The sequence below is a fragment of the Bombus pyrosoma genome, linkage group LG11, assembly GCF_014825855.1.
Source record: "Bombus pyrosoma isolate SC7728 linkage group LG11, ASM1482585v1, whole genome shotgun sequence".
Classification (NCBI taxonomy): Eukaryota; Metazoa; Arthropoda; class Insecta; order Hymenoptera; family Apidae; genus Bombus; species Bombus pyrosoma.
In genome coordinates, this window is record NC_057780.1 from 2,177,828 (window position 1) to 2,190,183 (window position 12,356).

Genomic DNA, 12,356 nt, shown 5'->3' on the forward strand with positions numbered 1-12,356 from the left:
TCTGCTGGGGTTTTTTTTTTTATTGTTTGCTTTTTTAATTTTACAATTTGTCTAGTGGGACATTAGGTAAAATGTTGTATCATGTGATTGAATAGCATGTGGATGGTTACCCCCAGCGAGGTACCATCTTCGTGTTTGTTAGGTTATATCCTTTGCGCGGTCTGCTGGGTGTTTCCTTTTCAGTCTTCTTTCTATGCTTGTTTTTTTATTATTTATTTAAATTTTACAATTTGTCCAGTGGAACATTTGGTAAAATATTATAGCTGTAAATGGTAAAATATAGCATGTGGATGGTTACCCCCAGCGGGGTACCATCTTCGTGTGTTTCTATGCTTGTGTTGATCGTTTCCGCAGCCAGCCGGTTCGAGTGTGACGTAGCAAGATTGACTAGCGAAACCAGGAGCGACGCGATCAAAAGAAGACACTTGTTAATAAATATATCGTTGATCTAAACACCGAGTGATTATTTACACCCAACCTTTGCTCACCTTAATGAACCCGTCTTCGATGCGCGTGTCGGACACCCGTCCGTATCGCCTTTTTCTTTCGATTTCACTTGCAAAAAACTGGGTAGAAAATGCCAGATTACCGAAACACGGAAACCACAAAACGCGCGATAACTTCTCCGATAATAATCATTTGTATCTCGATAATCACGAATCGATCATCATCGAGCAATAATCGAAACATGTCGAAAAAGCTTTACGCTCATCTGAATTTCATGGCAACGTGTATCGTTAATGTCATATTTTTGTTATACGTTGATATACGTTCGTTCATGTTGATTACATCTAACCGAAGTGTATTAGCCGCGTGAATAAATAAATAAATAAACGAATGAATAATAATTACTGCTACAGATACAGCGGGACAGAGGACAGATAGTCATCCCTTTGACAATATTTCTTCGCATATTCGGCTGATTCTGCCTGGGATTATTATTGTTCGCTTGAGAATCGCAAAAATCGAAAGACTCGAAGCGGCGACGTAAATAGAACGAGTGGTAGTCGCTAGAAGGATTTCTTTCCCTTTTTTTCTTTTTATTTGGAAGAATTTTACAATCACAAGCAAATTATTCACGCCGTGATATTATGTTGTGTTTAACACGTTGACTGCCATGGGGGTCACCGGTGACCGGCACTCGATTTAGCTATAGCGCCGCGGGGGCCACCGGTGACCGGCGACGCAGCAGATATTAAGAGTACATAGCAAGATTGTTTGAAAAAAGAACAATCGTAATAATTGTCTACAACGCCGTCGGGGTCACCGGTGACCTTCACCGCGAAAAATGCTTCAAGCACGATTTTATAACTCATTTTATTTTCTGCAAATAATATTTCAACATAATACGCATCGCACAATGAAAAGTTTGCCTTGGACAAAGCATGGAAAATTCGTCTGGCAGTCGACGTGTTAATGTTCGTTCGATTCTAGCTGTGCGGAATGACGTAGCGATTTCTTCTTCCGACGCTTCTCCGATGCGACGCCTACGGCGAATGTCAAGTTCCGATATTTCTGCCACTCGAGTTACGAAAAGCTGCGAAACCAACGACGCTGTTAACGGCTGATACAGGCTGGGGGAGCAACTGAACGGCAAGTCGTACGTTTTCAGGTTCGCGTAGTTCGCTACTCATAAAGATCCACTGTGAGTGAGGAAAATTTGTTTTTTACGGTAGCACAGCCAGGCGGAAAAATATGCGCATAGGTGGAACACTTTCCGGACAGATGGTGACGCGATGCTACGATAACGTAGGCTAATTTTTCACACGCTGAAACTCGCTTTCGAAACGTTTGAAATCGGTGGGTGGGTGGGTGGTGGAAAGTCGATTCGATGGGCCGTGACGACTCGTCGACGAATGACGATGGCTCGGGACGAGGACAGGAGGCGCGAAGGGTCGCGCGTAACGGATAATGGATTTCGGCGGCGCGTGCGACGGTTCGGCGCGTGCGTTCTCCAAGAGCGTTTCACCCCCCGGTCCGTGCACTCGACGCGCTTACACCCTATATATTTCGAGGAAACACGAGATGAACCGGTACACGGCACGCGATTTTTGCAGCAGAAACACTCGCGGACTCGCATTGCAACTTCAACTACCATCGACAGTACCACGTTCGCACCTCCGATAGAAGCCGCCGCGGTGCCAAATCGACAATGACGCGCCATTGTTTTTTCGTTCTCTCGATCCTGGCTCTCTCGATCGCTGGTTGCGTATTGGCCGTCCAGGTAAAATCTTTCTTACTATTTCTTCTCTCTCTCTCTCTCTCTCTCTCTCTCTTTTGCTCTTTCTCTCTCTCGTTCGTCATTTCGTCGTTGTAACGTCGTTCCTCTAGTTCGAAGAAGCTAGCCAAGTCGGAGTTTCGATCGTAGTCGTAATCGTTCGCAGAATTTCGAGTCACGCGATCAAAAACAGTGATATTCATAGCTGGCGCGATTTTCTGTCGCATCGTTCGCTGTTGGATCGTAAAAGTGGCGCGCCAACGAATCGACGAGATCGGTATGAAAGCGTCGTTGAACGTCAACCATTCCGGAGGATAGTTACGGACGAACGAAGCGTAAATTCAACGTGACTCGGCGGACGAGAAAAGTTTTACGAATACGTGGAACACAACGATCGTCGTTACGTTCGCCGGAAAGGCAACGGGGAAAAACTAGCGGGGGTTTCTCCATTGATTCAGCGATCTGTCGTACGGCTAAAGAAGGACGTAGAGTAGATGGACGTTCGTTGGGAAATCACGCGGGAAATCTCGCGGAAGATCTCGTGGCAGGAGAAATTTTCTCGGGGATCGATCTGCGGATACGTCGCGTGACTTTAAATCGAGCGGATGGTCGCGTGAGGAGCGTTCGCGACGAACGAGGCACGATTTCAACGTAATCGAACGACGACGCGTTGGTTGCAGGCTGAAACGAGCTCCCAGCGAAGAGAGTTTTACGGGCCGAGCAAACCGGAATTCCTCGTCGAATATCTGGAAGGTCACGGTAAGTGAAAAGAGACTGGTCCCATGTATCTCGTACGCTTGTTTCTCGTATAAGCTTCTTTCTGGTCCGCGGAGGAAACCAAGAAGTTTCTCTGCCGCTTCGTGTGCGTCGTATTCGTCGTGATTTCTACGCTTAACCGATGGTGAAAAAACGCGCTTTCGCGTGACCTGGGTCCTGGTGGCGGAGGTTGGTGCATCACGGTGATGGGAACGAAGATCGACGAACGATCTCTTACCTGCGATCGACGATCGACGGATTTCAGGTTCGCCGCAGGAGAATGCGGCGCAAGACGAACGATATCAGTCGGCTCGACCGAGCAACGTCGAACGCCGGTTGTTTGGCAGAGGATCGATTGTTCCAGGAAAAGGTCGCTGGTACGTGCACGAAGGAAATGCCGAAGACGATCGATTCTCGCGAAACCTGGATCAGATCGGTGGCGGCAACTTGTTGCGCAGGGGACTGATGGTCGAGCGAGAGGACTCGTACGACAGCTCCCGTCGCTGGTTGCCATCGCGGAGAAATCTCGATCAAATAGGAGGCGGAAATTTGCTTCGAGAGGCGGACTATCGGAGCGAACGCAACTTGGACAGCATCGGTGGAGGGAATCTCGTTCGCGGGCTGGGCGGTGCGGCCGATCATCTTCGTAGGAATTTGGATCAGATCGGTGGAGGAAATTTGGTGCGCAATTTGCCCGACGACGCGTCTCGAGAGCCGGCCGAGACCCGGTAGAGACGACCCGATTAACACGCCGTCACGTAGGGACGCGTGGACGAAGCACCACGGTAGCGCGGACGCCGCATAGACGCGATAAATTTCGTTCTTTGTTCGCCCGTGTTTCCGCGGTCGATTCTGTGTAGCGTGTAGTATTAGAGCAACCATAGTAATAAAGACTAACGCACGATTATCGCATAGCGCTGCAGAGTCAACTTTTTCTTTTCTCCTCTTTTTTCCACCTCTCGGTCTCGCCTCTTCTCGCCTCCTCGACGTCGTTTCTCGCTTCCGCGCAGCTACCGAAAATTTTACTAACGCAACGCGTTTCTCCATCTCGTTCAAGCTGCGAGGAAACAGCGCGACGACCAGGACGACCCAACGGACGACCGTCTGCGACGCGTCCGTCCGTTCGCGCGGGACATGCAGTCTCGTCTCTCCTCCGGATCGACGAGGTATCTCGCCGACGACTACGCGGACGAGTCGTCGGCTGCCAGGTAAGACGCGTGCCTCGTTGCCTCGCTTCTCTTTTATCGCCTTGCCGTTCGTTTGTTCGCAGCAAATCGATCGCGCTCTCCCCGATCGATAGACAACTGCTCGAGCGGTTCGTCAAGCGAAACATCGACGAGATCGACCGCACGGCTTTCGACAATTTCTTCAAGCGAAACCTCGACGAGATAGATCGCGTCGGCTGGAGCGGATTCGTCAAGAGATTCGCAGACGACATGGTCACCGGCGACGGCAGAACGAACGTCCTGGAACAGCGCGGCTGAAACAAATTCCACGCGTTGGAAAACATCGAAACATCGCTTCCCATTCCCGCCACGATACTCCACCACTTTCTTCTCTTTCTTTTCCTCTGTCTTGCTTCTCGCCATCGAACAACCCTATCGAAACGATCGTCTCGTCCGAGAGAGAAAATTTATTTGGTCTGCCGCGACTCGCCGAGAAGACGAACCTCCGGCGTGGTACGGACTCGACTCCGACCGTCGACCGATTTTCGCGCCACGACCGCCCCGGTCTCTCGGTGTCCGCAAGCCGAGAATTTCGACAGAGGATTCCGCGTGGCACCGTCGCCGACTCGTTCCGCCTCTTCGACCCCGTCCTTTTCTCGTCGATCCTCCACGCTCTTCCTCTCGGCAGCTGCAACTACCCTCTCGATCTCCGTCGTTACGTCGACGGGCGTCTCCACCTTCGCGTTCTCTCGATTACGGTCCATGCGTACCAGCTGTGTCCGACGGTCGAAACGTTGCGCGATTAGTTTCCGTTTCGCGCTGCTCCGAACGTTTCGGAGCCGACGACGAGCGAAAAAACGACGAGCCTACCTCGATCACGTTCTCCTCGAGGCCCGTGAACCGTCGTAACACCGCTGCCAGGTTCGCGCTCTGCGTCGTTATCCGACCGGTCACTCGCAGTTCCTTGCCGACGTCCCCTTCGATCTGCGATCGCGCGTTCCATTCGATTTATGTTTATCTTCGCTCGATTCGTCTTCATCGTACGGTACAGCTCCGTTTATCCGAACTTTTCGCCGTACGATTTACGTAATCGGAGATCGTATAACAGCAGGTCGACGATTTTTCTCGCTATCTGTTACTTTTCGCTCGCACAATAGGAGCTCGCGATTTTTTCTATTTGCCATCTTAACACTTTACCGACCACTGCCGATTCAACAGCATACGCACGTCCGACCGGCAGCACAGGCGCAGATTCTCCCTGACGCCGGCTCTGTTTCGCTTTAGACTCTCCAATACCGTTATTTTCGTTCATCGCGAACGGTACGTTTTTCAAATGGATAAAAAACTGTGGCAGCTTACAAAGCAACGCAACTGACGCAACTGAGCAAGGCACCTTAGTACTAAATAACAAATTACTGCTCGAATAATGAGAAAAATTGCCGGCGACAAAGAGCCGATTAATAGGCTATCGATCGGTAACCTTCGATGACAAAAAACCGTCTAATCGGCCATCGGTCGGTAAAGTGTTAATCCGGATACAGAGAAATTACTCGTCCCACTCGGCTGTTAATTGCTTTACATCGTTTAACGTCATTGTATCTATACTCTATGTTCTCAGCCGTTAGATGAATAAATAAATAAAGAAATAAAATCGATAAATAGAATTCGGATAAACTGAGTTCTACCTTGGCGATAGAGTTAAATTGGAAAAGATAGCGATACGTACCTCGTTCATTCCCATGGTCACTCGTTCGCTGATGTAACGGAGGTTGTCGCGCGCCCGTCGAACCTGTCAACACGCGGGGAATGCTAGCGGAAGATTGGTACGCGTGATCGATCGTTCATCGACTATAATACGTTACTATCGTGGTGAATTCTCTCATCTCCGTCATGATTTTGCGCCGCAGTCTCGTAGCCGCTAGAAACTATACGATCGCTGTTACGCGTCTTCTTTCGGCTCCTGCGGCCGATGCTACGAGATAATTCGTTCTGTGGTAGCTTACGCGCTGAAGAACGTAGAACAGAATCGCCATGTTGGCGAACATTGGGATCGAGCTGCCGAGCACGTGTTGAACGAGCCGCATCGTCGCGCAACGATCAGACGTGAAACACCGCGAAAACTTTCCTTTCCCGTGGCATCGTCGTCCACGCGGTACTTTCCTATCGAATTTATACCTCGACGAAACAAAACACGACTTGACGCTTAGCCGTTGCCAACTTCGTTCCCAACCATCTTGTCTTTCCATTCCAATACGATTTGTTCCTCTCTGTTCCGATCTTTGGCGCTGGCATTTGGAACGCGCGGAATCGCTTGGAATCTGCATACGTAGAGCTTCAAGCATCGAGTAGTGTTGGAAATGATACGAATTCGTCGCCATATACTATACGAATGCGATTCCACGCGATTGCGAAGTGTTTCGGTTCGCGTTACTATCGATCCTCCGTTTAGAATATCAGAAGATCGTAGTTGCGTGTATGCCGCTTGCGTTTTCTCGATTTTACGAAATCTTATCGAAACGTTCGACACGAGATGTTCGATGGGTATATGCTCGTCCGAGCGATAATTTAATAAGGATAATTTAATCCTAACTCTTCGTCCACTGATCGTGTATAGTTTCTTTGTTTCTTTTTTTTTTTACTTCTTGACTCTGCTGCCTCTAAACGCATTTTTCCATCATATTTTTCCTTCGGAGTTGCTCACGCAGTCCCTTGCTTCTGATATTGTCAACATTGTGTACTTATCGAAGAACCGATAAAATAAACAATCGATAACAGGCTTGTGGTGACGTCCATGTCCATTACGCTATCCATACTCTTCCTCTGTATTGTCTTAAAAACGGAAGAAACGAGGGAAATAATTTTCACGAACGGAGAACGACGAGAGATATACGAATACGTATTAAGAAATAAGAAGAACGATAATACGAAGACGTTTGTATTGTTGTCGTTGCAATCGCTATGGATTCCGCGTAATTCGCGACATTATCGTTTTGCCATCGGTTTGAAAGTCCAACGACGTACGAACTTCCAAGTACTTGCCTGTCCACGTTTTTCCCCTCGTGCGACGCGTTTTATAACGTGCACGCGCGCGGGTATTTATAAATTATACAGCTACGCCTAGTGGTTCTTTAGAGCGGTATGTACGCGTTTGCGTGCCGTTGAAATCGCATCGATCCGTCACTCGAGTTCGTGTCGCGATGTACGTACAACAACGATGCATGCTGCATGTGCATTTGCGTGTATAAACGTTCCCTCTCTCAGCGAATGAGTTTCCACGATAAGCCTATGTTTCGAGCGGTAACGCGTAATCGAGCAGATACTGCGCGTCAGTTATCGTGAAACTCAATTAATTTAATGCAATTGCGCTCGACTCGATTTGCTTCGTGCTGTCGGTATACGTATATAGATTTACCGATCGGTCGGGTCGACGCGATACGCGGAGTCCTTTCGAGGTTGTTCAAGTCGTGTGCGTGGCGTTCAAAGTCATTCGAAGGTCGTATTCGTTTCACTGATTGGCGAAGCCGTTTAAAAGTGGCGCGCGGCAAACAAGTGGTGCGAACCTGGTGGCGAAACGGCGCGCTAGGAAAGGTTCGTGGCGCCACTTGCAGCAGTGTGTTCGCGCACGACTGTTTCGAGTGCAGCGCTAACCACTCTGTGATTATTCCGCCCGAAGAATCGCCAAAAATATGCAAAAATATGAGAAGCTCGAGAAAATAGGAGAAGGTAAGCAAGAGTCTATCCTTTTTCGACTACCGATTATGTCTGGTTTCTCGTTTAGAATTCCGGTGCTGCGTGCCGAGTCGGGTGCATGTGATGTGTGAATGTGTGGCGTGTGCGTGCCTTTTGACAACTGATCGTAGAACGCGTCGTTCTCGCGATTCGCTAGCGATTACCAACGACATATTCATCTCTGGCGTACTTCAGGTACTTATGGAACCGTTTTCAAAGCCAAGAACCGCGAGACTCACGAAATCGTTGCTTTAAAGAGAGTTCGATTGGATGAAGACGACGAAGTAAGTTTATGGCGCCGACGAGATTCTGTCGCATTCGCGTCACTACAGATTCCCTTGCGATTCGAAACTCGATTTATCGTGACGACCTTTTCCGTTTGTTGCACGCAGGGTGTACCATCGTCCGCGCTCAGAGAGATTTGTCTACTGAAAGAGTTGAAACATAAGAATGTAGTGAGGTTGTATGACGTATTGCACAGCGATAAAAAGTTGACGCTGGTTTTCGAACATTGCGATCAGGACTTGAAAAAGTATTTCGACAGTCTAAACGGAGAAATCGACTTGGACGTGGTCAAATCCTTTCTGTAAGTACCGTTTATGACTCTTTTGTGATTTGTCGGCCGTCGGCATGTACATAGACCCTTTACCTATGCTGACCGTGTGCCTTCTACGCTTTTCAGCTACCAATTGCTCCGTGGATTGGCATTTTGTCACAGTAGAAACGTATTGCACAGGGACCTTAAACCACAAAATTTGCTGATCAACAAGGTACGTGATTTTGTAATTTCCAGAGAAATTGAAAAAGGAAATGTTGCTCTATCTTCTCAAATTTCTACTTAGAACGGCGAATTAAAGTTAGCCGATTTTGGACTGGCGAGAGCTTTTGGAATCCCTGTAAAATGCTACTCCGCGGAAGTCGTTACGTTATGGTACCGTCCACCGGACGTTCTCTTTGGAGCAAAATTATACACAACGTCCATCGATATGTGGAGCGCCGGTTGTATATTTGCTGGTAAGTAGCCTTTTAACAAACAAGAGAGAAAAATATGATGCCGATCTCAACTGCGTAGAATTAGCAAACGCCGGTAGACCACTGTTTCCCGGGTCGGACGTAGACGATCAATTGAAGAGAATATTCAAGATGCTGGGTACGCCGGTCGAGGAAACGTGGCCGGATTTTACCACTCTTCCAGACTACAAGCCATTTCCACTCTATCATCCCGCTCAAGGATTGGCTCAAGTTACGCCGAAACTTAATTCCAGAGGCAGAGACTTATTACAGGTATTTCATCGTATTCGATGTTTCGCGACAGAAATCGCTGGTCCCAAATTTTCACCAGGGAAACTTGTCCTTTTCAGAAGTTATTGGTATGCAATCCAGCGTTACGGCTGTCAGCGGACGAAGCAATGGTGCATCCCTACTTCAACGATTTAAACCCTGCCATTAAAAACGATCGTTGTCAGTAGTGAATGTCACTCGAATTGCCTCGATCTACAGCGTATGTCGCGAGTAGCGTAACGACCAAAATCACGTCGGCAAAGATCGTTTGTTAATATATATATATATATATATATATACATTATATATATATATAATATATAATATATAAAAAGGGTATATATATTATATATATATATAATATAACTAGTATCGTAAGTATATATTTCGCACTCGATGCGTCGGTTATGACGCGATACGAAGCGACGGGTCCTGTGTTATAATAAGAATGTCCAAGAGAAATCAATAAATTGTCAATTTTATTAGCGACGACGATTTATATTCGAAACGCGCAGAGTGCGTGATATATTTCAGAAACTTACTGTACAAAATATCGCCAAAGATTTCCGTAAACTACATACACACGCGTATTGCTGATCGTGTATTGATTTGTATTATGCGTCGCGTCTAGTCGCGTGTAGTCGCGTCTAGCCGCGTATGCACGTTCGTTTATTCACTTGCTCACTTATTTTGTAGATGTTTGTACATTTATTAATTTATTGATTCGTTAATTTATCTATTTATTTAACGATTACGAAATAATTTACAGATATATTAAATACATTTCTTAAAGATATCTCACACGGTCTCTTGATCGAACCTTTACATCGCGTCGAAGGGAAATCTGTGCGCCTCTTGAAGCTTCTCGATCTTATCTTCCCTTCGCTCTTTCCAATAAAGAGCGACGATGATAAAGGATATCAAACCGCAGGTGCCGGTCAACGCGGCGGCGCTCAACAAAATTAATTTACTGGGAGTTACTAATAGCTGGGCTTTCCATCGCCAAGGTTCTGCTATCGGATTCGGAATCATTACCATCTGGGAATTGGGGATGATTTGCGGCCATTCCCGAGATTTTCCGCCGACCTGCCGTGAGAAACAGACACCGGTCAGCTCACGAACAACAGCGCGAAAAAGAGGTAACAAAGAGAAGGGCGAGTAAGTGGTTCGCGCGAATATACTTACCCCGATAGTGAGAGCGTCGACAAAGTTGGGTGTTCTACCCAAACCAAAGATCGTGTATGGTAAATTCAAGGAGAAGTGTGCGCTTTGCGGTAGCTGAGCCGCAATCGCGTTACGCGGGCTGCCGTCTTGAGTGGTGGTCCGATACGCTATCGACGGACCGGGAAGATTCGTCCCGTAAGTTCTCTTTTTCTTGCCGAGCGAGCCCGGGGAAATTGGATACATGCTATTGTTGCGGCCCGTGAGTACCATCACTTTGACAAAGTTTGCGTCGTAGTCCAAACTGTTTTTGAACGCCGCTGTACGGTAGCTGTTGCTGCTTTTGTCCACTTCGACCAAGATCACGTCCAAAATGCCATCTTGATAGAAGTCGTAGAACACCGCCATCGCGGTTTCGTTGTGGAACGGATTTAACGCCTGCCACTTCACTTGGAATTTTCGAGCGAACGTGTTACACGAAACGCACGCAACGTTCTCCAGCAAATAGGATCGTGTCTGTTTGCCGCTGGTCGACTGGAGCGTAGCCAGCAAGTCTGGATATCCGTCCATATTGAAGTCACCGCCGCGGAGAGTAATGGTGTCGGTGTATCGTTGCCCGTTAGGCTTCACGAAGCCCCACAGTACGTTGTCTGCGTCCCTGAAGTTCACTTCGAGATTATACCATGTGCCGGAGGAGTACATCATGATCGTGCTGTTGGTACACGCGTTATCGAAACAGAGGGGCAAAAGTAAATCCATTTTGCCGGTTAGTTCGACGTCCAGATAGAGCGTTTGTCCGAGGATACCGTGGAAATTCTCTGAAATTCCATAGGGAAATTTTATCAGCTTGTGAAATTCGAATCCCTGCTCGACTCCCAGCCAAATTTCAAAATTTTCGTTCGTAGTGACCACCAGATCGGCCAAGAAATCGTTGTTCACGTCTAGATAAGCGTTCGAATGGGGTTGACTGATCGATGATAGATCTAACGGTGTCTTCATTGGCACGGATCTCGGTGGTTTTCTACTATCGTCGAATATCCAGAACGTCCTAGTTTTATATTCATCCAAGCCGAACAGATCTATTATCATATCGCCGTTATAGTCGAGAGCCAATGGTTGACCTGTCATCTTTATCAGTGGTTCGTTGGTGCAATTTAACCGACCTTTTCCACCCCACAATACGTAGCCGTATGACAATTTCTTTTCTTTGTTGTACGTGATCACCAGCACGTCCATGAACACGTCTCCATCGAAATCTCCTGGTACCACACCGACGATGAGATGACCGAAGGTGCAACTTAAATCGGAGCTGGGTCTCAAATGAGGCTCCTGCTCGGTAGCAAGGAAGATTTCAACGGTGGTACCGTTTTTGCGCAACATAAACACGTCGGTCAATTCGTCGGAATTGAAATCACCGAAAGCGGCCGGCATACCGTCCAATACGTTCCCGAACACCGCAGGAGTAATGTCGCTGCATTTCGCTGCCATCGCAGTCCCTATCACCAGCACGATTATCGACTGAATCCTCATCGCGTCGTCCACCGTTACTTATCTGGAAACAAATATTTTATTTTCAATTTCAATTTCAATTTCAATTTCATTCGTATCGTATTCGTAGTGTTTCATATCGGACCAACGGTAAGATCCTTCGAACACGAATCACCTTTGAAATGTCTTTTTGACGTCGTTTCAAACGATCGCATTTGACAAACTAACCTATAAATTGTCCAACCAAGTTAAAGAACCAGTACTACGATTAGGAAATCCAGCAATCAAGAAACTTTACTCGCAGCGTGTTGAACAATTATTACTACGTGAGAAAGACGCAAAAGTATTCGCCGAGGACAGCACAGAATACCATCATTCCATCACTTACGTTTTAAACGAATTGCAAACGAAAACTGGTTATTGCTCATCCTGTTTTGACAGCTAATCGACCATCGGAAGCGCCATCTCTCGACCGATAACGCAACGATCGAATAAGATTTCTATTTTGTCGACCACTGTTACGGCGAGATACCTGAAAATTTGATCATCTTTCGATT

General features: G+C 47.3%; 4 protein-coding genes across 9 annotated transcripts; 2 read left to right on the forward strand and 2 right to left on the reverse strand.

Moving 5' to 3' along the window:
- Positions 1–1,024: 1,024 nt before the first annotated feature.
- Positions 1,025–6,518, reverse strand: LOC122573040. Of its 3 annotated transcripts, none has more exons than XM_043738936.1 (5): positions 6,144–6,518; positions 6,003–6,065; positions 5,867–5,929; positions 5,011–5,124; positions 1,025–1,537 (listed from the first exon to the last, which is right to left on the reverse strand). In XM_043738936.1, the coding sequence occupies exons 1-5, from the start codon at positions 6,516–6,518 to the stop codon at positions 1,313–1,315; spliced, it is 840 nt and encodes a 279-aa protein (XP_043594871.1). In that variant the 3' UTR covers positions 1,025–1,312. The 3 variants fall into 3 exon arrangements, with proteins under 3 accessions (XP_043594871.1, XP_043594870.1, XP_043594872.1); XM_043738935.1 differs by lacking the exon at positions 1,025–1,537 and adding an exon at positions 4,474–4,913; XM_043738937.1 differs by lacking the exon at positions 1,025–1,537 and adding an exon at positions 4,474–4,913 and having other exon boundaries at positions 6,003–6,144.
- On the forward strand, positions 1,531–3,886 carry LOC122573043. The gene is made up of 3 exons (XM_043738944.1): positions 1,531–2,224; positions 2,899–2,977; positions 3,240–3,886. Exons 1-3 carry the CDS (start codon positions 2,153–2,155, stop codon positions 3,704–3,706), a joined length of 618 nt encoding a protein of 205 aa, XP_043594879.1. The 5' UTR covers positions 1,531–2,152; the 3' UTR covers positions 3,707–3,886.
- LOC122573041 (cyclin-dependent-like kinase 5) lies at positions 4,771–9,946 on the forward strand. 2 transcript variants are annotated; one of them, XM_043738940.1, is made up of 7 exons: positions 4,771–7,863; positions 8,065–8,153; positions 8,262–8,455; positions 8,552–8,639; positions 8,712–8,883; positions 8,942–9,153; positions 9,234–9,946. In XM_043738940.1, the coding sequence occupies exons 1-7, from the start codon at positions 7,827–7,829 to the stop codon at positions 9,336–9,338; spliced, it is 897 nt and encodes a 298-aa protein (XP_043594875.1). In that variant the 5' UTR covers positions 4,771–7,826; the 3' UTR covers positions 9,339–9,946. The 2 variants fall into 2 exon arrangements, with proteins under 2 accessions (XP_043594875.1, XP_043594874.1); XM_043738939.1 differs by having other exon boundaries at positions 7,248–7,863; positions 9,231–9,946.
- Positions 9,870–12,342, reverse strand: LOC122573032 (T-cell immunomodulatory protein). Of its 3 annotated transcripts, none has more exons than XM_043738913.1 (3): positions 12,188–12,342; positions 10,336–11,863; positions 9,870–10,236 (listed from the first exon to the last, which is right to left on the reverse strand). In XM_043738913.1, exons 2-3 carry the CDS (start codon positions 11,839–11,841, stop codon positions 9,973–9,975), a joined length of 1,770 nt encoding a protein of 589 aa, XP_043594848.1. In that variant the 5' UTR covers positions 11,842–11,863; positions 12,188–12,342; the 3' UTR covers positions 9,870–9,972. The 3 variants fall into 3 exon arrangements, with proteins under 3 accessions (XP_043594848.1, XP_043594847.1, XP_043594849.1); XM_043738912.1 differs by lacking the exon at positions 12,188–12,342 and adding an exon at positions 12,028–12,181; XM_043738914.1 differs by lacking the exon at positions 12,188–12,342 and adding an exon at positions 11,975–12,181.
- Positions 12,343–12,356: the final 14 nt, after the last annotated feature.

Bases quoted from the DNA above. Each gene is read 5' to 3' on its own strand.
- LOC122573032 (XM_043738913.1), bottom strand. From the start codon at position 11,841: ATGAGGATTCAGTCGATAATCGTGCTGGTGATAGGGACTGCGATGGCA. The intron at 10,237-10,335 runs GTAAGTATATTC...TTCTCACGGCAG, and splicing joins TCGACGCTCTCACTATCGGG to GTCGGCGGAAAATCTCGGGA.
- LOC122573043 (XM_043738944.1), top strand. From the start codon at position 2,153: ATGACGCGCCATTGTTTTTTCGTTCTCTCGATCCTGGCTCTCTCGATC. The intron at 2,225-2,898 runs GTAAAATCTTTC...CGTTGGTTGCAG, and splicing joins GTTGCGTATTGGCCGTCCAG to GCTGAAACGAGCTCCCAGCG. The intron at 2,978-3,239 runs GTAAGTGAAAAG...GACGGATTTCAG, and splicing joins CGAATATCTGGAAGGTCACG to GTTCGCCGCAGGAGAATGCG.
- LOC122573041 (XM_043738939.1), top strand. From the start codon at position 7,827: ATGCAAAAATATGAGAAGCTCGAGAAAATAGGAGAAG. The intron at 8,640-8,711 runs GTACGTGATTTT...ATTTCTACTTAG, and splicing joins AAAATTTGCTGATCAACAAG to AACGGCGAATTAAAGTTAGC. The intron at 8,884-8,941 runs GTAAGTAGCCTT...TCAACTGCGTAG, and splicing joins CGCCGGTTGTATATTTGCTG to AATTAGCAAACGCCGGTAGA.
- LOC122573040 (XM_043738935.1), bottom strand. From the start codon at position 6,518: ATGGCGACGAATTCGTATCATTTCCAACACTACTCGATGCTTGAAGCT. The intron at 6,066-6,143 runs GTAAGCTACCAC...GCGATCGTATAG, and splicing joins TGTTCTACGTTCTTCAGCGC to TTTCTAGCGGCTACGAGACT. The intron at 4,914-5,010 runs GTAGGCTCGTCG...CGTCGGACACAG, and splicing joins TCGAGGAGAACGTGATCGAG to CTGGTACGCATGGACCGTAA.